The following is a 24,240-nucleotide window of genomic DNA, read 5'->3' on the forward strand; positions in this document are numbered from 1 at the left end:
ATTTACCATGTGTTTAGAAAACACCAGAAACAGTAACACAGTTTAACCTCTGTCATTTTGGCCTTGTAATTTGCTATTAGTAATCTTGTATTTGAAGATATCTCAGTAACAAAAGTTGGGCTGTCTGTTTTAACTTTCTTTTGTATAATATCTTAATTTTAGTTCTTATCATTGTCTTATCAATGATGTCACTCAAAACTGCAGTCAATATTAATCCAAAAGCCCCCTGCCACATGGAATTCAATCATCGGTTAACTTTCCACCCACCCTCCTTTGCCAAGGTTTGCAATTGCAATATAATGTTAAACATCTTTTGTCGCCTTGTGTTTTGTTCTGTGTGAGATAGGATCTTGCTCTGTACCCCAAGATGACTTGGAACTCAGATCCTCTTTCCTCAGCCCTCTGAACTAAATCACATGGTGTGGGTCAACATATGTCCTTGTGTTCCCACACACGATCCCAGGCTGCCACCAGATCCTGTGATCAAAGGATAACATGGGAAATGGGGATGCTGACATTTGCACTCTGAAGAGGCTGCCCAAGAAGGGATTAGCTACAAATATGTCAAGAGCTCCTATGTGATAAATTTAGTCCTTCTCTGACTCATAAGCAGGTTCCTCAGGGAGCTTTGGGGGTACCAGAAATCTTATTTGAAGTGATGTGGACATTTGTTATAAATTATGATCCGGAAGAAAATACACTTCACATCTTGAAATGGGTAAATTAGAAAGAAATTAATCAAATTATGAAATCAGAACTTAATTTATGGTAGCATTGATTGCCATTATCACATAATGGATAAAATACAAGCCAGAGAGTTTGAGTCTTATCCACTGTCACTGGCTGAATCTCACACTTACTATTCTTTCTCCTACATTAAAATCTAAGGAACAATGCTAACTCTGGTGAACTCCTGATACCAAAAGGGAAAATAAAATGGTAATATGTTCATGTATTTCACTAAATTCCTGAATTCAAAATTGTACATGGCAAGCTGGCCCAGTGATTCACACCTAAACCCTAGCACCTGTCAGTCAGGCTGGGAGGTAGGAGGGTTAGGACTTCAAGGTTAGCCCTAGTCACATGCCTTAGAGTCCCTGCCTGGGATTTATGAGATGCTGTCTCAAGAAAAATTTACATTTGAAAATGACTGTCAAGTAAATCCAAACATATTTACTGATTTTAAGAGTCATTTTTCTGTCGGGATTATTTATTCTCATAGCAGTGGATGGCTTTTCTTTCCCCGCTAAGGAGTGAGGTAATCCCCATGCTCACAGAGCTTCCTGATTATCTTTCAGTCAGAACCTGGGAGAGCTGTGGGTGGCCTTGTACTTCACTGTTGCTTTTGTGTCTACAGCACATTTACAATTCATAACACACATACAATAGTCTTGGAAGTCAACTTGGGGAATTCCCGGTTGAGACAGTCACTACATGTGTAACTAGAGAAGTTTGCAAGGATTTAGAATAGTCTGGGCAGCAGGCTATGTATGTGGCACAGCTGCTTCTGGGGTGCATTCAAAACCCTACCCACACAGATACTTTCACAACTGAGTTACACAACTACGTCAACTCAGTTTGTACAGACAAAGTTCCTGCCTCAAACATCACCACAATGAGTTGTCATCTTTTCACTTTACTCTCACACTAATTGTGTGGCTAGCTGAATTCTGGTTCCCATATACCCCATAATCTTACACCACTACGGTGTAAACCACATACTAAAACCACAACTGCCAACCCTATCACAGTATTAAAATGAAACTTCTCAGCTTTGGCATCTTATTAATGAATCAGTTTTATTTTTCCTCATTTCAACACAAGAAACACTCATAAACTCAACAGTTTTAATTAAAGATCTACCACCCCAACCTTTACCACAATGCCTACCAGATATTGAGTGTAAAATTATGATTACATTTCTGTGTTACTACATGACAATATTGGACAATCCCTAAATCAAGTTCAGGCTCCTTATATTTCTAGTTTCCCTGAGCCCTGTGTGACTTAAGTTTTCCTTGGGCTATTTTTGTACTTAGTCTTACATCTTACTCCATTTTACTCATAGTTATTCACAGAACTTCCAGAACACCCCACAGTCATTGATCTCAATTAAGCCATGCACCTGCACATTCAGGAGCAGGCTGCAATTTCAGTGGCATAGTAGATGATTCACTGGATGCACAGCAGGCTGAGCGATCTGAAAGCATTAAAATCACAGAATTCGAAAGCCCGCATTAGGTCCTATAACAAATTAGCCTCACTTTCTAAATACTTTCTTTTCAATCTTTGAGATTAGTTACATCATTTCCCACTTTCTTTTCTTTGCTCCAATATTTGCATGTATTTCACTGCTTTTGCTTTCTTCCAAATTCATGGCTTTTTAAAATTTAATTGTGCTTGTGTATGTGTCCATACATGTAAATAAATACATAAATGCAAACTGCTTTGTCCATGTGACTTGTGTGTATGATCTCAGGACTGATGATTTGGTTTTGGATATCCAATCTGTGTGTGCTTCCCTGGGGAAGATGATATTTCTCCAACTCACAACATCCCCACTGTCTAGGGTTGAGGTGTCCTAAATTTCCCATCTGAATTAGCATGTATATTGATGCCATCCTGAGGGTACACATTATTTTAAGTTTAAATTACCCAAAGGTTTTGGCATATCCAATGAATTCTACAACATCCGCCTTCACATATTAAATGGTCTTCACATATTTTAGGCGATTGAACTCAAAACCTGGAATCACTCTGAGAAATGGAGAGAAGTGATACCCTCCAAATATGTGGTTCTTTGATCAGGATTATAGTATATCTGAATTATTTTAGCCTTTTCCCTACAAGCGCTTGAATTCTGAAAGAAGTGAGACATCCTTTAATCAATTTTGTGCCTCTCTCTGACAGGATGCTTGATCAGGATCATTGATCATACAGTGTCAGGTGTTCTTCGAAACCCGAGCTGTACTGACAGGGAAGAATTTGAAATTAAATGCAGAGGAGTTCGTTTGTTCCTCCTGGAGGACATGTTTTCATGACCGTGTTTCTGGTACACTAATTAGGTTATCAATCTAGGATTACAGGCAGAGAATGAAACAGTAACACAATTTAAACCCAGAGGTATTCAAAGTGAGGAAACAACTGTCTAATGTATATTCTCATGTCTTTCCCTCCCCACAGTTAAGTCTCAAATTAAAACCTTAAAAGGCAGGGAATAATTTACCTATAGCACTAAGCAAGATCATATTAAAGCTCAACTACCTTATGAGCCAGGGTCAACATATAATGACCAATGTGCATCACATACGCTGAAGCCTGTATATAAATCCACTCAGCTATTGAGACACACAGTGCACCTGTAATTTCTACCAATATAATTATATTAATTTGCTACAGCACGATTTTTGACATTAATATAAAATTTCCTAATTGCATGATGACATGTCACACCAATTAATGGATTCTGGCCATGCAAATCAAACTGCAAGTTACATTGACATTGTTGTTACATCAGTGGCACACACAGTTAATCCACAATATTCTCTGGGCAATGTCAGATGCTAAGGGTAGTTGTTTGAATCAGAAGGGCCCCCGTAGGTCCATGTTTGAATGTTTGCACCCTAATTTGTGGAACTGCTTGGGAAGTATTAGGAGGTATGGCCTTGTCAGAGGAGGTGTGTCATTGGGGTGGGTTTTTAGGTTTCAAAAACCCATGCCAGGTCCAGTCTCTCTGCCTGCTGCCTGTGCAGCAGTATACAAAGCTGTTAGCTATTGCTCCAGCACCAGGCCTGCATGCTTCCGGCCAAAATAAGGGACTAACCCTCTGAAACTGTTACAAAGCCCCCGTGAAATGCTGTCTTTTATAAGTTGCCTTGGTCATGGTGCCTTTTCATAGCAATTGAACACTAACTAAACAGGTAAGTTTCAGAACATTCTTATATAGCTTTTCTTTTCTTAATAAGCATCTACACTACCTCTTGAACAAGCTGTATACTTTTTGTTTCCTGGTTATGATCTAGAAAAAGGGAATTTGTTAAAATCTAGCCTTCAGTGACTCTGACTTTCTTTGGAAATGGGGCTTTATAGCAGTAATCAAATTGAGATCATTAGGGTGGTCAAAATTAAGAATCACTGGTACCTTTAGAGAAAAAATTGGACGAAGACATTATCACACTTAGAGCAAATGAAGATGGAGACACAGAGGAAATGGAGGCAAATGGATCAGTGTGGACCGCCAGAAACCACCATGATGAAGATATTGAAAGCATTCATTATGTCTTGTGACACCCCCTCATTCCAACTCTAATTCTTTCCTTACCTCTCCTCCCAAGGTATCACCTCTTTTTGGACAACATGGACTTACTGTACAAACTGCCAGAATTATTCATAAGAAACAAACGGGTAAACAAAAATACTCAAACCTAGGAGTAAATATAAAAAACAAAAACAAACAAACAAAAAGATTCTACCTGTAAAACTCTTCATAAGGGACCCATTTAAGCAGAACAGGGAGGTAAATGCAAACCAGGCTCTCTTCATACCTCTGTTCATGACTGTGCCACACTTCAGCCATGTGACTATTAATCACAAAGTTTTAGCAAACAGAACTAACTTATCCCAAGTATGTATGATGAAGATTTTCAAACTGGAAATGTAGTGCACAAGCCTTCAGAAAAATTATATTTTCAAAATAGACTATCTGGGGAGAAGTTTTGGGACTCAAGTCAATATCAGACAGAAATGGAACAAAGGCTTGTATTTTTCTAAATAAATTAAAAAAAAAACCCTGCCATATTTCAGCAATTATCTATATAATTTATGTCACTTATTTTGTGATCATTGTGTGTCTACTGGCTCAATTCCATCTTCTCCACCTATTCCTCACAATTCTTGGCAATTTAACCCTCATATGATAATATCTCTCTAACTTATTCTTTCTTATCTTCATGTTCCTCTTATCTCAAACATTGTCTGTATCTTTTTTATTTTAAATCAGGCAGATTGCACTGTGACAAAAAAAAGAGAGATTTAATGAAAGATTGATTCCTGTCCATGAATGTATCCAACAATCTAATGTTTCCCAGGAAGTCCATCTCCTTGTAGTGGGTCAACATTCCAGGCTATTGAGTCTTGTTGGGAATTCTTCAGCAGCAGTTCAGGTTTGTTGCATTTCATTATGTCCGTCCTGAAGCTCTGTTAACAGGCTTCCCAACCAGTTGTCAATCTTAATTAGATTTCCTTCAATCCATACTCCTTAGCTCTCGAAGATATCATTATACCATGTCACTTCTCAAGATACAGTATTATCCCAGGACTTCTGACTCTCAGTGGATATGGTGTTCCAAGCCAAACCAGTATTTTTCTTTGTTCCTTATAAAATAAAAACATGCATGATACAACAAAGTTAAAGAGTTGATGATGTCAACCCTACCTTTAGTTGTTGCCATACTTCTTTTGTGGTCTTAGCCACTCTAGCCTCATAAGATGAACACAGAGAAGCACGAAAGCTACAGAATTCCAGTCTGATTATGGTCCACTGACATATGAATGCAATGGTCTCAGTGTGCCATTGGAATGGGTGGGCACTGTAAACCCAATACAACTACCATTAAGCTCTGTTTCAAGGCCAAGGTCCAGCCCCTGTATTCTTCATCTCAGCATAGAACCTGATCTCACTAGATCAGAATAAAGACACCTTGAAGTTCCCCTGCCATACAGTTCAAAGATTTCATGTTCACTCACTGGGGTAAAGCAGACCCTCAAACTACCCATAATCACATGATTTAATACCTTCCTGCCAAAAATATCTGGCTTAGATCTTAGTCATCTTTCAGCGGTGCTAAATGCATTCAGAAATCCTAAGTAACTCTTTTTCAAACATATTATCTCTGGTCTAATCTGTAGAGAAAAGGTAAAGTCGTCTTTGTAAATACAAATCAGGTCATATGTTCAAAGCTTTTCGCTGAAATGTTTCTCACAGACTGGCTCAAATCCAGTGTCCTACAAGCTTTGTCATCAAGGTCCACCTATTAACTCTCTCTATAGTTCCTTTTTCACATAGGATGATGGTCATACTATTTCCTTAATAAACCCCTTTCATAGACTCCTTTATGGAAGCTAGTCAGACAGATCCATGTAACTCACATAGCTCAGTCCTCATTCTGTGGCTTTTTCGTTTCTGTTTTTCATAGTGCAGGATTATCTTCCTCTAATTATTAATGTACTTTCATAACAAACACTACCCTGTGGGAACTCCCCTTCCCCCTGGAATACTGTTCCTTCCCTGATGTATTTTCACTCAGAACTTTTGTTGTTACATTCAGTTCACTATCTGTGCCAGAGTGTCAATGGTGTGATGCTGAAGAAGGTGAAAACTTTGGCGTGCTTGATTTCCACTTAGAAAGTTGTGGTTAATGAGCTCCTCGTATAAGGAGATGAACTAGGAGGAAACAGAGACAGAGAAAATAGCAATAAAGGGGAAAAACATACTTTGTAATATTATTTTGGCCAAGATTTGCATACTTGAATCCATTTTTTTAAGCTATAAATTACACACAAAAGTTGAAAAAGAGCCTAAAAACTGCCTTGTGCTAATACTTAAGAATTTAACAGGTTCAACTTCATTTCTCAGTATTTATTTTGGAGGGGGCTTTCCAGTATTATAAAAAGAAAATAAATTTAGGGAAGAGAAAAAACTTTCTTATATGACTTGAGTAACACTTCAGAAACTATATTTTCATCCGTATCATTTTTTATAAATTGCTAATTGCCAAAGTATTTGCTGTTGTCATTCTGTATGTGACTGCCAAGTGAACACATCCCAGACTCTGAATTAATGGACAAGTTTGGTATGAACAAGCAGAGGCGGCCTTCATTCATGCAGTAGAGCCTAGCTAACAGTGTTGGTAAGACCTCGAAATCCCACACTCCTGGCTTTTGTTAATAAGCTCGATTCCCCAGTCATATCCCCAGCAGGATATGGCTGGCCAAGTAAGTATCAGGACAGTTGCTCAGTGGGTGGATTTAACTTTGGGCTTTATAGCTTCATCTCCATCACCGAGTGGCTTGGCAGCATTGATTTCTTTTATCAGGGTGATCTATTAATGCAGTGTAAAAGGTCAAACTTCACCCAAGTTAGTGTTTTCCACCTTATAGAGAAAAATATTTTCAATTGTGACAGTAAATTCTCTCACAGATCACACACCAGAGGGGAATCATTTCAGTTTCTGCCTTATCAGACCTTACAGATTTCATATTTTCAGAACTCTGGGAGCAATTCAGGTAACTACCTGCAGTCAAGCCAGCCTCTCTGAGTCAGCCTTTATTGTATAGGGTATCGCAGAAGCTTTTTGTTTTTAGTGTGTGTGTGTGTGTGTGTGTGTGTGTGTGTGTGTGTGTGTGTGTGTATACACTCCTCTCTGAGAAAGTCTCACTCTGTAACCCAGGCTAACCTGGTACTTACTACACAATTCAGGAAAACCTTAAGCTAATAGTGAGTCTCCCGTCTCAGCCTTCCAAGGATAAAGCTTATGGGTATACAACCTCATATCTATTATTTTCAAAAAGAGAAGTCAAGGCACACTCAAGAGTGGGCACTTGTTTCTCCTAATACGAATGATGAGTGCTGAGGTTAATATGAGAAAAGGAAAAAAAATGCACTTCACAAAATAAGACACAATGAGAGCTTTGGGAAAGTCATCCTATTACTCTTAGCAGCTTACTAAATTATATAACTGACAAATATTCAGCTTTATAATAGTATCCTCTTGCACTGGAGCCAGTTTACATAGGAAGCTGGAGTCAGAATTTTACATCTAAATTCTGGCATCATTACCCACCTAGTCATTTTGAAGAGATTATGCAATACCTGAGTTCAGCTACCTTCACTATAAACTACCTTAAGTTTTGACTTATTAGTAGGTAAAAATGAATGTAATGTGATGGCATAATATTTCACAGAAATAGGTATCTGAGAAAGCTACTGTACACATTAGTGACACTAAAGAGTCTCACTATAGCTTGTGTCAAAACCAAAACAGCATGCAGCAGGGGGTCACGCTGGTTTATGGATCAGTGTCTTAGTCAGTGTCTTAGGATAAGGAGAACAGCAGGCCATCACAACCTTAACCCCCTGGTCTTCCAGCATCTGGGTCAGCATTTCCAATTCCCTTTTACCAAAGGACTAGTCATTTGCCTTACTTGTAAGAAACTTTTGCTGTAAATTTCCCCCAAAAGCCTAATTTCAAATAAAAAACAAGAAAAAAAGTACTTTTATTGGTTGCACAACTGAAAGTATCACTTGAGTTACTCTTGATAGGACACCACAAAGCTGCACAGCAACTCAACAAGTGAGTAAGCAGTAAATATGCTGAGAAGATGAAGAAACTTCAGCACAGTGCTTCCTTGGCAAACGCACTTAGAAAATTCAGACTCTAGGGTCAAAACTTAGGAATCACAGCCAGGATGCAAATGTGTTTCTTAGACTTCGGCAATTAATCCTTTCACTTCAAAGAACAGGCTAACAAAAAATGGACTCAAACAAGATCCTATCCAGTATTACTGATGCTTACATGCCCTTCACATTCGGACTCTACATATATGTTCAGCATCTCATACATTCCCCCAAGAATGACTTAGGACAGGTGTAATTTCTTCCAGTCATGTACCGGAAAAAAAAGTTTTGATATTTCAAACTAACCTTGAACTAGGCTAATTATAATCCTGCTAAAATTATTTACATATTTACACACACACACACACACACACACACACACACACAGAGAGAGAGAGAGAGAGAGAGAGAGAGAGAGAGAGGTGAAATGCAGAACTATTTTTCAGAAGAGAGAGAGAGAGAGAGAGAGAGAGAGAGAGAGAGAGAGAGGTGAAATGCAGAACTATTTTTCAGAACCTTGACCAGTCAAGGAGGCTGCTTGTGCCAAAGTCAAGAACAACAAAATTTCAAGAACATGTGCTATGTTAAAGATGGGACTGAAACACTAGAGGGATAACTCAGTGGTTAAGAACTCTTGGCACTTTTATAAAGGACTGCTGTCCTTTATAGAGTTTCCTTTCTAGCACCCAAGTCAGGTAGCTCACTAATGTCCTTTAACTCCAGATCCAAGGAATGCAGCACATTCTTCCAGCCTCTGCAGATACCTGCAACTCATGTGCACAGATCCACAAAAAGACAGATGCAGGTACACACACACACACACACACACACACACACACACACACACTTCAAAAAATTTTTTTAAAGATGAAATTCAATGTTCAAGTTTTTTTTTTTTTATTTAAAACCATGCTTCATTAAATTGCCTTAAATTAGACTACATCTTGAGACAATAGGCCATCAACTGCTCTGAAGGTATGAATGGGTCCCAGGTGACTCTATAGTGACTGCAAAGGACTATCTTTGGCATTTACGTACATCAGGTTTTTTTTTTTTTAATACATAAAATAATCCTTAAGCTATCTATACCTAAACCATAGAACTTTGAGATTCCAAGTAACAGAACCACTGAGTAGCAAGGACAAACATCCCTTGAGGAGTCTAACATTCAGGGAGGGCAGCTGCCTCCATACTGAGGAGTGCAGATGTGGGAAGATGACCTCCATCTGGAGATTCAGCAGGGCCTCTCCCCAACAGAGCCCCATCTACATGCTTGTCTGCTTGCATTTCCCACTAACTTCCCATAGCAAACTTGAACACCAAGGTCAAGCAAAGACAGCAGTATCACTGGCCTCATCAAAGTCCTATGTTGGCAGCCAACACAATCGAATTTCTAGAAAAGGAAGAAAGGCAGCTTGACAGTAGCAGCCTGAGATTGTCCTAGGCTACAGCAACATCTTATTTAGGAGACACTATGCTGGTCCCTGCTGTTAGCCTTTATTATTCTATCATAGTTTCTCTTCAGAAATACTAACCAATATCTAAAGAAGAGAGATGCCATCAAGACCCTGCCTAGATAAATTCTGTCAAATTAGACAAGGCCATTACAGCTTTCAATTTGCCATACAGTATTAATATCACTGTCTTTCATCAGAAATCCAGAAAGTGCAAAATTGTTACCTCTTTTTTTAGATGTATCCATATCTCACAGTCCATCACTCCCTGCAAAGGTACTATGATTCAATCCACTATCACCTTTTGCCTCATCTTACATTTATCCACATAGCAGCTAAATAAAAACACATAGCTATTTTGTTCAACATTCTTGCTAGCTGAACTCAGAATTAAACCTGAAGTACCAACCACAGTGCACAAAGCCCTGATACAACCTGGCTCTGAGCTTTTCAGGCATCATCTCAAGCTCCTCATTTCCTTATTCTACTCTCACTCTGGGACTTCTAGCCATTCCCCCAAAGTCATGAAATACTCTACTCAATGCTATTGCTTTCATATTTCCTCCACCTTTCTGGAAGCTATTCTGGCACCAATGACTTGAGTTTCCATCCCATTTTGCCCACGTCTATTTTCAAACATCACTGTTCGTGTGCTATGTACCTACCTAATTCAAGTCTTAAGAGTTGGCTGGCATGCACGTAAACACACACACACACACACACACACACACACACACACACACACACACACACACACACGCACACGCACACGCACACACACACACACACACACACTCACACATGAGAACAGGTGCAGCAAAGACATCTCTGACTAAGAGATCTCCCTGCATTTGGACTTCTAAGGTATTTTATTGCAACTCAATTATTTTGAGATATTCAGAAATGATACTGAAAAACTACCAACATCTTCAATTATTAATCACAGACATTACACTTGAGATGTTTATAGGTAAATGAAATCTTCTGGATCAATTAGTTCAGGGTCAAAAGCAAGGATAACTCTGTAAACGTCACCTGACACACTTCCCTGTTTAGGGGGAGTTGAGGAGGAAGAGAGATGATAGAAGGGCTGAATCACAGAATCATCACAAAGCTAACACTACGGGGCTGGAGAGACAGATGGAGCAGCAATCAGGAGTATTTGCTTTCTTATAGAATACCCAGATTTGGTTAGTTCTCAGCAACTATTTGGGGGCTCATAAGTATCTTTAACTCTAGTTCCATGAGATTCGATGATCTCTTCTGGATTTCTCATGTGCCAGGAGCATACAAAGGAGCACATACATAAATGCAAGCAAACACTCACACACATTAAATAAAAATTAAAAACTAAAAGCTTTAAGAACAATCAAAAAAGATAGTATTAAAAGTATTTAAGACACTCATGGGGTCGACTCATCGCAGACCAGGTGAGCCATCCCCTGCTCTTACCCAATTCTTGCCCTAAGCGCCATTCACCCAGATCCCTCCAGGCTTGTCCCTGCTTGAAACAGACACACCCAGGCAGGGAGGAGCTCCCTGAATCTGGCTTGGTACAGGCCACCCTTCCTTCCCTTTCTGTCGACTCATCGCAAACCAGGCCACCCTTCCTTCCCTTTCCGTCGACTCATCGCAGACCAGACCAGACCAGACCAGACCAGGAGGCCTAACTCCTTCAGAGTGAGGAGGCTACGAGGAGAGGCAAGACCATCCAGAGCTTCGGACATTGAATTCCTGGCCCACACACACTACAGAGTAACAAGAGGAGATAGAGAGATCCTACCTGCACTCACTGGAAAAAGATATGGGAAGAAGACAGAATAAGAACTCGCTCAACAATAGAAAGACAAATATGACACCACCAGAATCTAGGGATTCCACTCCAGCAAGACCTGAAAAGCCCAACATAGTGCAAGAAGAAGAGATGGACCTCAAAAATTATCTCAGCAAGATGATAGAGACCTTCAAAGAGGAAACAAGAAAATCCCTTAAAGAAATAGAAGAAAAAGCAAGCAAAAAATTACACGATATGGAGGAAAAGACAAACCAAAAAATTCAAGAAATAAACAAATCTCTTAAAGAAGCTAAAGAAACCCAAGATAAAACAACCAAACAAGTGAAGGAAGCTCTTGAAACAGTTCAAAGCATGAAAGCTGAATTAGACACATTAAAGAAAACACAGAATGAGACGATGCTGGAAATGGAAAGGATGGATAAACGATCAAGGATCTAAAGATGTGAGTATAACTAATAGAATCCAAGAGACAGAAGAGAGAATCTCAGCTATTGAAGACTCGCTAGAGGATATACATTCATCAACCAAAGAAAACCTCAAGACCAACAAATCCCTAACACAAAATATCCAGGAAATATGGGACACCGTGAAAAGACCAAACCTAAGAATAATAGGTGTAGAAGAAGGTGAAGAAACACTGCTCAAAGGTACAGAAAACATATTCAACAAAATCATAGAAGAAAACTTCCCCAACCTACAGAAAGATATGCCTATGAAAGTACAAGAAGCTTATAGGACACCAAACAGACTGGACCACAAAAAGAAGTCCCCCCGACACATAATAATCAAAACTCCAAATCTACAGAATAAAGAAAAAATATTAAGAGCTGCAAAGGAAAAAGGCCAAGTAACATATAAAGGCAAACCAATCAGAATCACACCCGACTTCTCAATGGAAACTATGAAAGCCAGAAGGTCTTGGATAGATACACTACAAGCACTAAGGGAGCATGGATGTCAACCCACTTGAAGGGATTCGCTCTGTCTCTGAACACATGGGGAGGGGCCTAGGCCCAGCACAGGAAGATTTGGTGGACTTGGTGGAGCCCCGATTGGGGGCCCTACCCTGCCTGGGGAGTGGTGGGTGGATGGGGTGGGGGGTAGGTTGGAGGTGGGGGAGAAGGAATGGGGGTGAGGGGAGGGAGAGGGAGAGGGGAAGTACATGTGAAACAAGCCTGTTCCCTAACTTGAATTAATAATAATAATAATAATAATAATAATAATAATAATAATAATAATAAAGCAAAAAAAAGACACTCATGGTTTTGAAAAATTAAAATGCAGACAAAAAGAAATCATTGCAATGTTAAAAAACTTGGTGTTGAGGGTCAAGAAAAATGGATAGCTCAGCAGTAAAGAGCACTGGTTCTTCTTCCAGAGGACTTGGGCTTAATTCCAAACACCCACATGGCTGCTAACAGTCCTCTGTAACTACAGTTCTGGGGGATTCAACACCCTCTTCTAGCTTCCTTGGATATAGTACACACATGGTTCACAGGTACTATACAAGCAAAAATATCCATACACATTAAACAGAACTTTAAAAAAAAGAAACTTTCCATTTAAGTATGGAATCTCTAAGAGGACAGTAGAAAAGACTACTTAGTGATATAATTCCTGCAGTCACTTTCTCATGGTCCTTCAAGATGTATAAGAGTGTCACAGAAGTAGAAGATACAGCCAAGTAAGTGACTGAAAAGCAAAGGAGAGCAGACACTGAACCGATGTATATAAGCGACTCACCCCAAAGACACAGCAATTGAGTAAACAGTGTTCTCAAGGAAGCTAGACAATTTCAACCCCAAAAGTAGCATGTCAACTATTTCCCTCCTTTACCAACTTTAACAAAGCATAAACCTACCAATCAAAGCATATATCAGGTCAGGGATCAGCAGCAGCAGCATTCATTGGTTCTCTAAAATCTCCAGTGTGAAAGGGAGATTATGAACTTAAGACATCTTCCCAAGTATGATGCAACTGATTCAATATGGTATTCAGTATCTGAGAACATGGGACTATTTGGTGACTTATGATATATTTAAGGATACAAGAAGTTCAGTAATGATTTCTTGTACATACAGCTTTGTGTTTTAGCATAAAGTCTACTTGAAGGAACAGTAGAGTAGACTATGTGGCAGTACAGTTTCACATCATTTTGGGGAGGACAGAATTTAATGCACACAGGATCCACTTGAATCGTGTTATTTTAAAGCTGGACATGAAGTAGCTTCTTATATTGAAAAAAAATTATTAACACACCAAATGAGACTTTCCCAAAATATTTGCTTAGAGCTATTAGAATATTTGTATGTGATAAAACTCTTCTAGGGTAGCATACAATATACAAACCTGCCTCTTCCCTTTCCTAGGCAGTCCAGGACAACTGTCCTTAGGCTCCCTTTATTTGGGGCTCCTCCCCTACTCATGGTTTCCAGTATCCAGTATCTAAGCACAGAGAAGAATGAAGGCGGATACTGTGAGCCAGACTTTGCAGTGGTTTGTGTCCTTACTGTTCAATCCCTCTTGTTTCTAATTCAGGAACAAGCAGGATATTGAATATGGCTCCACTGTAACAATTTGGTTAAACCAGGAGTTGGGAACTATTTTTTCCCAGATAACGATTTCGATTTCCTGAGTTTATTCCCTATGAGAGCAAAAGTTTTAATACTTATCTAATCTGCTCTCGTACCACCAGCCTTTGTATTTATATGTGTGTTTGCTGAAGCATTCTAAAGCAGAATTTTGCTCTCAGTTATTGCTCTTTTGGGAACCATCCTTCTGTTTTTTCTACACATCCTGGGCTTCAGACCAGGTTACCGTGGTCCTGTCACTGTGAAATACCTAACTTATCCAAGTTCACCAGTACTCTAAAAGATGCTTGCTGGATCTCAGTCCTTTTCAAAACATACATATCTTCAGCTGGGTGTTGTGGCCTATAATCCCATCAAATTGCCGTGGAAGCACGTGGGTTATGAATTCGACACAGATCTGAACTATACAAAACATGGCTGTCTCAAGAAACCCAAGACAAAAACAAATTTGCAGTCAAGTGTTTCAATGGTAGTTGTAAAAGCTACTTAGTGAGTTGACACTGCTAAGAAGTTGATGCTGTTCAAAGCATACCATTCCTCAGTCCCTAACCTCAATTACCACACATGTTTAATGTTTTCAAATAGGAACCAGGAATGAATATCTCCTGTACAGTCAATCTTGCTTCAAAGAATACCTTCATTGATTCTACTGAACTGAATATTAAGAACCAAAGGTCTCAATGTGGTATAGTTTGATCATTAAATAGACAAATATAAATGTATGTAAACTATGACCTGTACAAAGACACTTGAATATACTTGTTCTTGAGTATGAATGTTACAGCAATTGCTTGAACTCTCTTCAACTTAGGCAAAGCATCTGATTGTTAATCTACAAATGGCAACAGTAATACTCAAGTATTCAATGTCTGGGAGCCAGAAGTTATATAATAACCATGAAATATTATCTTTGCTTAAAACCAGTAGAATTTCAGAATTTATTATTTTCACTTTAAAGGTAATAAATAATGTTAAAGAGACAGATAAGAGCTTAATTTAAGTTTTAACATCTATTTGTTTTGTCTCTAGTCTTCAAACCTCTCAGGACAGCCTTTGCCATACTGTTGAACAATTGCTCTGAGTCACACAATGTTCTCTCCTGGCTGCACAAGCCCATCTATTATATCCTCCCCAGCCAAACATCTTACTGTTCATCAAAATATTTATGCCATCTCTCTTATATCTGGAATCCAAATGTTTATTGTGCTTAAAATACACTTTAATGCTTCATTGATAAAACATTACTTCTACGAAGATATGTTTCATACCTCACCATTTCTAAGATACTTTCTTGATCTACTCAAGTTCCAGGGAGTAGTCACATATTTCCTGGGAATACGTAGTTTACATTAATAAAGCAAAATCACTTCCTGTGGAAAATGTCTGCTAATCAATACTGGTTAGATGGTCGATGCAGTAGGAAAGTGATGGTTTTCCACTTGTGTCATTAGGAAAAAGACTGGACTGACTACTTGACTACCGAGGGCCCTATCACTACAGGGATGGGAGCTGACACTGGCCCTGAGAGATAACCCCCGTTTATGGAACAGTTTCTACCATGGGATCAAATTGAAAAAAAAAAAAAAAAACATATGGCACACAACATAGTATTGTAGCACCCTTTAATCTAAACTATAAAATTTTACCATAGACAGTCAAAGATTGTTGTACTCAAGGTTACTTGAATTTTTCTCCCCCATGATTATATTAGAAGTTACCTCACCTCTTCACTGCCTTAGTTCATGAACTGTAAAGTTTTTCAAAGGACCATTGCTTTATGGGAAATGTAATGTTCACAGAGCCTCTGTTTACCTTCAAAGAATGATTTTCATGGCAGAAATACACAGGATAACATAGGTTAAATAATTAAGCAAGTCTTGTCAGTGTTTCCAGAGACAGGCTGTCCACTCATTACTAATCACTAAGAAAGCCAGTGTTCAGAGTGTTGAGAGAGATCTGTTTGGTTTCTTACTCAATAGGCAAGAAAAGTGAAACCAAGAAAGATTTCAGCCAACCCGATAGGAAATCTGTTAATACAGAATGCATTAAGAGGTCAGAGAAATTACAAATGAAGGAACTGAGGACATCATGAGGCATTATGGAAAGCTCTAGATGATTTGTCATAATAATGAAGACACTTTATCTACACTTGCTTCCTGTGAAGATAGCTATACCTGAAGAAAATGCATCCTACTTAATGCTTTTGCTTATACTATCCATTAGCCATGTACGAAACATTATATATACTTCAACTGAATAAAACACATATTTATAAAGCTTTAATGGTTTTAAATTGAGAAAAACTTCCAAGAACAAACATTTCTTGACATTCACTATAGCACTGAATGCGAACATGACACCTGACACAAAATTAAAAATTGAACCAAGCAGTAAAAAAGAAACCCAGTAAACTGTTGATAGTATTCAAGACTACAATGAAGTTAGACAAGATTTCTGTAGTTTCCAGGTGTCTTTGACAGAAACAAGATTTTAGAAAATTAGCAGAATAAATAAGGAAGATGCCTGACAGTTCCCAGACACACTACATATGTACACACCTAGACATAATTTTATACACTCATAAAACTCTTCTGTATTAGACTAGACACCTAGAGCAAACAAAATGCACCAGCTTCATAACTAACTTTACAAAGTCAAACGAAATACAAAAACATGTTAAACATGTTTGTATTTTCTGGAAAAGTAATTTGAAACCAATATTTACCTTAAATCACATTCTACTTTTGGGAATATCAATTTCCAAAGATACATTTGATTTAAATAATTTAATTAGATGCAAAACAAGTTATGCTTTACATATGAAACCTCTGTTTAACTTCCCTCAAAAGATATACAATCTATAGTTGTTGTTATACATTAGATATGACCACAAAAGGGCTCCTATGCTAAGACCTAGGACCTGATTTGGTGGTAGAAAGCTGATTGGATCATGAGGGCTTTACATTAATACCAATGGATCAATACAGCTGAATGGGACGTGGGTCCTAATTGGAAGATGTGGGTCACTGGGGTATAGTTCTGTTTGTACTTATCAGCATACGCACACAGGCTTACGTGCACCCTCCTCTCCTGGTTGCTGTGAGATGGGGTATTCTCTCTCCCCTCATACCCTTCTACAATAATACACACACAGCCTCAGCTTACATTTCTTCCTGCTCTTATTTCCTCTCAAGTTGTACATGGATGGCACACTGAAATAGGCAATGCAGCTATTGTTATGAATAGAGGTTTTTGAATTAGAAACAGCACATTTCTAACAATTGTGGAGTTACTACAACAAAACTAAGATATAATACTATGCTTCATTAAATAGACTATTTTAAAATACCCATTTAATACTACAATATCTGATCAGGTTAACCCAGGATTCATATATATTGAGATTAGGCTCTTTTTCAAGATGCTATTTTCTCTCCACAGACATGTAGAATATAAACTAGGGCTGAGATATACAACAATACAAAAAATTTAGTATTAAAAACTTTTTGGACTAGTTAAATTCTGTCAGAATTTGATAGATATACAAAAATATGGTACTAATCTTCATATATTATAGATTCCATGCAGAGGTTTTTTAGCAAGATGTGTTGACAAACAGCTATAATCCCAGCCATGAGGAGGCTGATGCAAAAGGATATGAATTCAAGGGCATTCTGGCCTACAAAGTGGAAGATGATGTATCGCTAAGGAAAAAAAAAATCTCTTTTAGAAAGTTGTTAATAATTCAACCATAGGAGGATAATTCATGGTTTTCAAAAGAAATTTGGAAAAGGCTTCAAAAAAACATAAGCGATGTTGATTCTAGTCCCAAGTGTTTTTCAATGAATCATGTTTGTTAGTTAATAGACTATGAATCCAAACAGTAAGCTTTTCCGAGCCCAACAATCTATGTGTCAAATGGGTCACTCAGAGATTGGGCTATGAATAATGATCAAATCAATGTACTCGATTTCACACTCCAGTAGTATTTCAAAACTTATGCATAAAAAAGACACAAAGAAGCTCAAAGAATGAGACATTTTAATGCAAGTTACACAGAATCTGTAAGATAGGTGTGGAATGTATTCATCTCAAAAAGGCCATAAGACGAGAGAGGACCAACAGGGTATGAAACAAGATTGTCCATTTTCAGAGTGAGCAGCAGTTTCTAATGTTATGACTGATAATTTAGTATACTTTAGGGTTCCTAAGTTTGGAAGAAACAAATGTATAAAATTATAATGCCTCAATAAAATATACAACCCTACACAGGGAAGAAAGGACATTTAGTTTTCATCTACCAAATGTTGTGCAAATTATGCAAGTATTAAAAATATATGCCACGAGAAAGGAAGTGACAATTAAAAAAATTGAGTTAAAAGAATTTAAAAACAAAAAGGCAGTAAAAAGGCCAGGTTTAAAGTGTTCTGTCATTTCCCTTGTTTTATGGAGCTATGGATTAAATGTAGAGCCTTGTACACACTAAGCAAGTGTTCTACCTTTATCTAAAGCTAGAGTTTGGAAAGACAAATAATAGAAATGAAAGCCCCTTGAGAAGTACTAATGAGAAAGGGAAAAACCATCCAGACAGCAAGAACATAAACTAGGGTAGCATATAGATGTAAAAAAGAGGAAAAGTATGTCCTTTAAAACTTTTACAAGTTAGCAATGAAAGTAGCCAGGAGCTGCTGGCAGAATCCTTTCAACCATGCAGGAGGCACAAAGTTTGCCAAAGACAAAGGACAGGAAACAGAGGGCTCACAGTAAGATTACTCAAAAATAAATGGGAGCACGTGATATTGGTAGTGTACAAAAGTATAAACTAGTAACCTAGCCAACAGTGATGACAAGATTTCTGAGTGCACCATTCTAAGACAGAAAAATAATACAGTATACTGAGCTCTAATATAATATCTTAAAATGAAACTTAAAAGTCAAAAAAAAAAACAGATGAATGATTATAGCAACATAAAATTACAATGACATTAAAAAAAACTAGATGCTCCTTTAGAATTACAAAACAGTACATTTTAAAGAGACAAGGATGAGAATATTCTAGAACTTCTGAAAGGCCAGTAATTGATTAATTAATTGAAAGTAAGAGTAAATCCTAAACTACTCAGAATATAATAAAATGACAAAGTAGAAAACACAGGATTCTTTGTCTGTGAGCAGCCAGCAGGAGTGAGAAGCCATGAATGAGTTGTGGCGGTCTACTGTGAATAACAGAGTAGCCAGCTGATTTATTGCACTCTTAAGAACTGCTAAGACAATGGATCTTGGGTATTCTCAATGCAGAAAAAGTGTGTCAAGTAATAAATATTAATAGGTTTGATTTCATCACTTCACAAAATGTGCATATATCAAAACAGGTTGTATACCTTAATACTATACATTGTTCTTCTATTTTACCTTGATAAAGTTAAAAAAAGAAATACAGAAGAGCACAGCATAGAAAGAGCTTTGAAACGAATGTACAGCTGAACTGTCATAGGAAACAATAAGAGTCAGAAAAATATGAGGCAACACCTTGAGGATGAAACGACATGATTCAAGCCATACAGACTTTATACTCTGTGGTTCTTTGAATGAGCATGGACCCCATAAGCTCTGTTCTTGGAATGCTTGGGCCCTAGTTGTTAGAACTATTTGCAGAAGGATTAGGAGATGTGGCCTTTTGGATATGGGCCTTTTGTGTCACTGGGAGTGGGCTGTGGTCCCAGCCTCATCAACACAACAGAAGGTCTTATGGTCATGTTCTTCATACCCTCCCACTTCCTGTTCCCCCAGATTTAGAGTTTAGGGGTAGACGATTTCCATTCAACTTTGTGGTTAAAGGACACTGAATTCTGATTTGGGTTCTACCTGATGGAGGACCTTTGTGCACACCGCTATCACTCAAAAAGCCATCACTTGTGGGTCAGTGGCCTTTGGCCTGGTGATGTGTAATCTGGGCAATGAGTCAGAGCAAGTCCCCAGCTCCCCTTTGCACCTGCCAAATCAACTCTACTTCACCTTACAGGGCATACCACTGTCTCTCCAAGGTTTCCCTGCTCTGCTCCTCAGTCAGCTGATGGAGCTTACCTTAGAGAGATTCGGATGGAAGGGCAGTTCTGGTGATATCTCTGTCCTTAGCCTTGGCCTCGGGGACCAGTGGCTTATTCTGCAGGGTGTACAGTAGTTGAAGGTAGGTCTGGTTCCTGAAAGGACAGAGTTTGTGTGAAGTGACAAGAGGATCACATAGACTGCCTGAGTGTTCATCCCAAGATTCCAGCCTCACCTCTGCAGCTTATCTTGTTCTCGTACTGCTTGCTGCTTCAAGATTTCAAGTTCCTGATTCGATCGGTCAAGCTTCTGCTGGGTTCTCACCTGAAGTTCCTTGACCTCTGCAGATAACTCTGCCAGACACTGGAGATGCTTCTGAGGGGGGCGGGGTAGGGGGTGGTATGAGAGTGAAGACATGACTCATCTAATGCTGCTATCTTGGAGCCACACCCCCAACATCCCCTGCTTAGATAGAGCTCAGGGCTCAGATTCGATGACAGAACGAGGTACCATATCACTCTGAGGCAGAGGGAGCCTAGAGAAAAGAGCCCACCTGGTGCAGCTGCCATTTCTTCTGGGCTGCTTCCCGTTTCTCTGCAACTACTCGCTTCTGAGGGGAGAAAATGATGGTTTCTTAGGTTTGATTTTGGAGACAGTACCTGAGTCCTACTCATCTTACCCTTCCCTCCCCCGTCCTTCATTTTCTTAAGTCTTCTAGGTGTACCTTAGCCTGGAGATGCTCATAAGCCTTCTGGAGCTCCAAGCACTTCCTCTGGGCCTCTTCTACCTGGGGTATGGCCTGAGTCAGGGCACATTTGATGGCTTCAACGTGATGCTGGTACGTGGCCTTCAGTTCCTTCCATTGTTCTTTAGCTTCAGTTGCCTTCCTTCCTAAGACAGGCCACACAGAATGAGAGCTGGAGTGAGGCTGGCTTGCAGCTAGCCTTTTATAACACTAGGCCAGACGCAGATCTAACTCACATTTTCCCTCTTTAACCATTCAGACCAAACCCTACCACAAACCCAAGCCTACTCACGACTTGTGTCTTCAGAAACCAAAGTGTCTGGGCTCTGGGCAGTATCTTCCTGAGCCAGAAAATTCTGTAGGAAGTTCACTACCTGAAGCTGGCTACAGAGCAGCTTGTCTTTCTTCCGAGAGTTCTGTTCAGAGTGGGGACAGAAGCAGAGACTGTCCTTACCTTTGGGCACTATATACCAAGATTGTCTTCCATTTTGTTCTTCACCAGTGCTGCCTGCTACTGCAATAGGCAATCCTAGGACCAGCCTCTACTACCTGAAAAGCTGGGTCCCACCTTACACATACCCTCACAAATTCCTCGAGGATCCGAGCGGGCAGCTCTGCTTCTTCCTGCAAGCCTATAGGTTCTAGAATGCCTGCTACCTCAGCCAGGACCCTGCGGAAAACAAGTGAGGCCATGTTATCATAGCACACTGGCTCTAAGATAGGCGCACATGCATCTATGTCGGGGACTGTACCAGACTTGCTTTTGGGCCACCAACCAGTTCCCAAATAGTGACACACAGACTTATTAGTTATGAATACTCTACCTTAGCTTATGCTTGTTTGGGGCTAGCTTTTTTTTTTTTCTTTAACTTAAATTAACCTGTTTATCTTCATCCATGTTTTGCCTCAGGGCTTTTTACCTTCTTTCTTTCTGTCTTACTGTGTGTCTGCTGGCTGGCAGCTGCGTGGCTGGCCCTGTGCATCTCCCTCTCTTTCACCCTCATTTTTTCCTCTCTTCTCCTCCTCCTTCTCTTCTGTTCTCTAGATTTCTCCTCCTCAATCTCTCTGACCACCACCCCCACCTATCCCTTCTTTGCCTAGCTATTGGTTGTTCAGCTCTTTATTAGACCAATCAGGTGAATCAAACAAGCAAGGTGAAACAGAACACATCTTTACATAAACTAAACAAATGAAACACACCTTTACCCAGTTAAAGTAATATTCACAGTATAAAGAAATGTAACACATTGTTGCCTAGTTAAAATAACATTCTACAACAGGGGGCTGTGACACTGCTCAGAGTCCCAACTTGACCAAAGACTAAGATGTGCCTGGAGAACAAGCGATGGTAACTAAGGGCCACAAGGACAGTCATCAGGAGTACTGGGGGATAAGGAGACATATAACGGAACTGACTGACTCTTTCAGAATACACCCTAGGGCCCTGGGTGGGCAAAGGGACAGTCCCTCAGAGGCAGCACCTGACACAAGGTGACCTACAACAGCCACCCAGAGGTATCACTCCTCGAACAGAGAAATAAGTCCCCCAGAAGCCACACTCCTGGAGCAGAGTGACACAGAGCCCCCGACAGACAGCAACTCCAGAGACAGGTTGTCACAGTCCCTCAGAATCTGCACTCTCCCGAATTGAGGTGACACCGTCCCTCAGGGCTAAACCCCTGAATTAAAAGCGAAACCGTCTGTCGGAGGTCGCACTCCTAAACTAGGGCGACACTGCGCTCTTAAACCGCCGGCCCCAGCCGCCCGCATCCCATACTCACTCTTCGCTCAATGCAGCAGCCCCGCTCTCCGCAGCCTCCATCGCTCAGCAGCGCTCGGCGCGTTTGGATTCTCCTCAACTGCGCGCCTAGGCAAGCGATTGGCTGCTGGGTTAGTGGGCGGGAGACTAAGGACCATAAACTTGTTCTCATTGGCCCGAGTGCCGACTCCGGCCCGCCCCTGGCGCACGCACGCGCAGCTGTGTCTGGATTCTGTGGGCGGGCTGGAGGTTCTGCGCCTGCGCGATAGGAAGTCCTGGTCGCTGACAGCCAGAAGAGTGGGGCACAGCGAGCAGTGGTAGCGGCCTCAGGCTGCGAAGAGTTTGTTTGTTTATTTGTCTATCTATTTATTTATTTATTTTTCATTTTTTGTTATTTTTACGTTTTTACATTTCACGCTCTCTTTTTAAAATTTACCACTGCCAAAGAAAGGAGGTAGGGCTGAAGAATATTGATCTTATAAGTCCTGAGAGTTCAAATAGTCGTGCTTTTAAAGACATTATCACAGACGACCGCACGATGAACTGGGTCTCCTGTGTTGACGAGATACAGCTGAATTTGAGGGGCTACTTACTGTCCACAGGGTACAGGGGTGGGGGTGGTGAGAACAGGCTGCTCCTAGATAACCCAGGGCCAGCAGGTTTCTGAAATTTTCAGCCTAGTCCTGAGAAACATCTAAGGAAATTTCTGAAGGGGTTGTTTCAGGTGCTTGGAGATTAAGCAGAGTCGGTATCAGTTACCTCCTACCCCTCAGGAATTGGGATTGACAGACTTTGTTGATTGCCTATGGGAGGTCTCACCCTCTGAGGAGTGGATACTGGGGTGGGAAGAAGTTGGAGCAAACGGGAGGACAGGAGGGAGAGGGAACTAAATAAGTAAAGTAAGATTTTTTTTTTAATGCATTATCTGTGGTGAGATGATAGATAGACGCCTAAGAAGTGTTGCCCTGGGAGTGACAATAGGAATTGACCCTGCCTGAGCACGGATGTAGTGCCACCTAGCAGATTAAAAGAAGGAGATTTATCAGTCACTTAAATATGTGACAGACTAAACCGTAATATTGAATATGAAGTTGCAAGTCACCAAGCATTATGTTCATTTTACCTTATCTGATCTTCACTTGCTTGTTACCAAGCATTGAAAGAAAGTTCATTGCTAGAAAAGTAAGTCACGTGAGAATTGAAATGGATGCTATAAACACAGCAGAGAAGCAGCTGTAAGCAAATCTATCTTCATGTTCCAAAGAATAAGTAGAGTTAACAGGAAGCAGGGTGTGGTACAAACGTGAGAAAGGGGATCTTTCATGTTGCTGTTGGGAGTACAAAATGACACGTTTTTTGCAAACAACGAAACATTTCCTCAAAGTGTTAAACATAGAATTATGGAATAAGCCATAATTTCCCAAGTATAACTACAAAAGAAATCAAAGCATAAACA

General features: G+C 39.8%; 1 protein-coding gene across 1 annotated transcript; it reads right to left on the minus strand.

Moving 5' to 3' along the window:
- Nucleotides 1-1,833: 1,833 nt before the first annotated feature.
- On the minus strand, nt 1,834-22,923 carry Zwint (ZW10 interacting kinetochore protein). Its single transcript, XM_027394185.2, has 8 exons — nt 22,807-22,923; nt 21,605-21,695; nt 21,318-21,441; nt 21,005-21,171; nt 20,834-20,890; nt 20,516-20,655; nt 20,320-20,435; nt 1,834-5,373 (listed from the first exon to the last, which is right to left on the minus strand). The coding sequence occupies exons 1-7, from the start codon at nt 22,845-22,847 to the stop codon at nt 20,321-20,323; spliced, it is 735 nt and encodes a 244-aa protein (XP_027249986.1). The 5' UTR covers nt 22,848-22,923; the 3' UTR covers nt 1,834-5,373; nt 20,320.
- Between the last annotated feature and the right edge of the window lie 1,317 nt (nt 22,924-24,240).

The sequence above is a fragment of the Cricetulus griseus genome, assembly GCF_003668045.3.
Source record: "Cricetulus griseus strain 17A/GY chromosome 1 unlocalized genomic scaffold, alternate assembly CriGri-PICRH-1.0 chr1_0, whole genome shotgun sequence".
In the NCBI taxonomy this organism is placed as follows: Eukaryota; Metazoa; Chordata; class Mammalia; order Rodentia; family Cricetidae; genus Cricetulus; species Cricetulus griseus.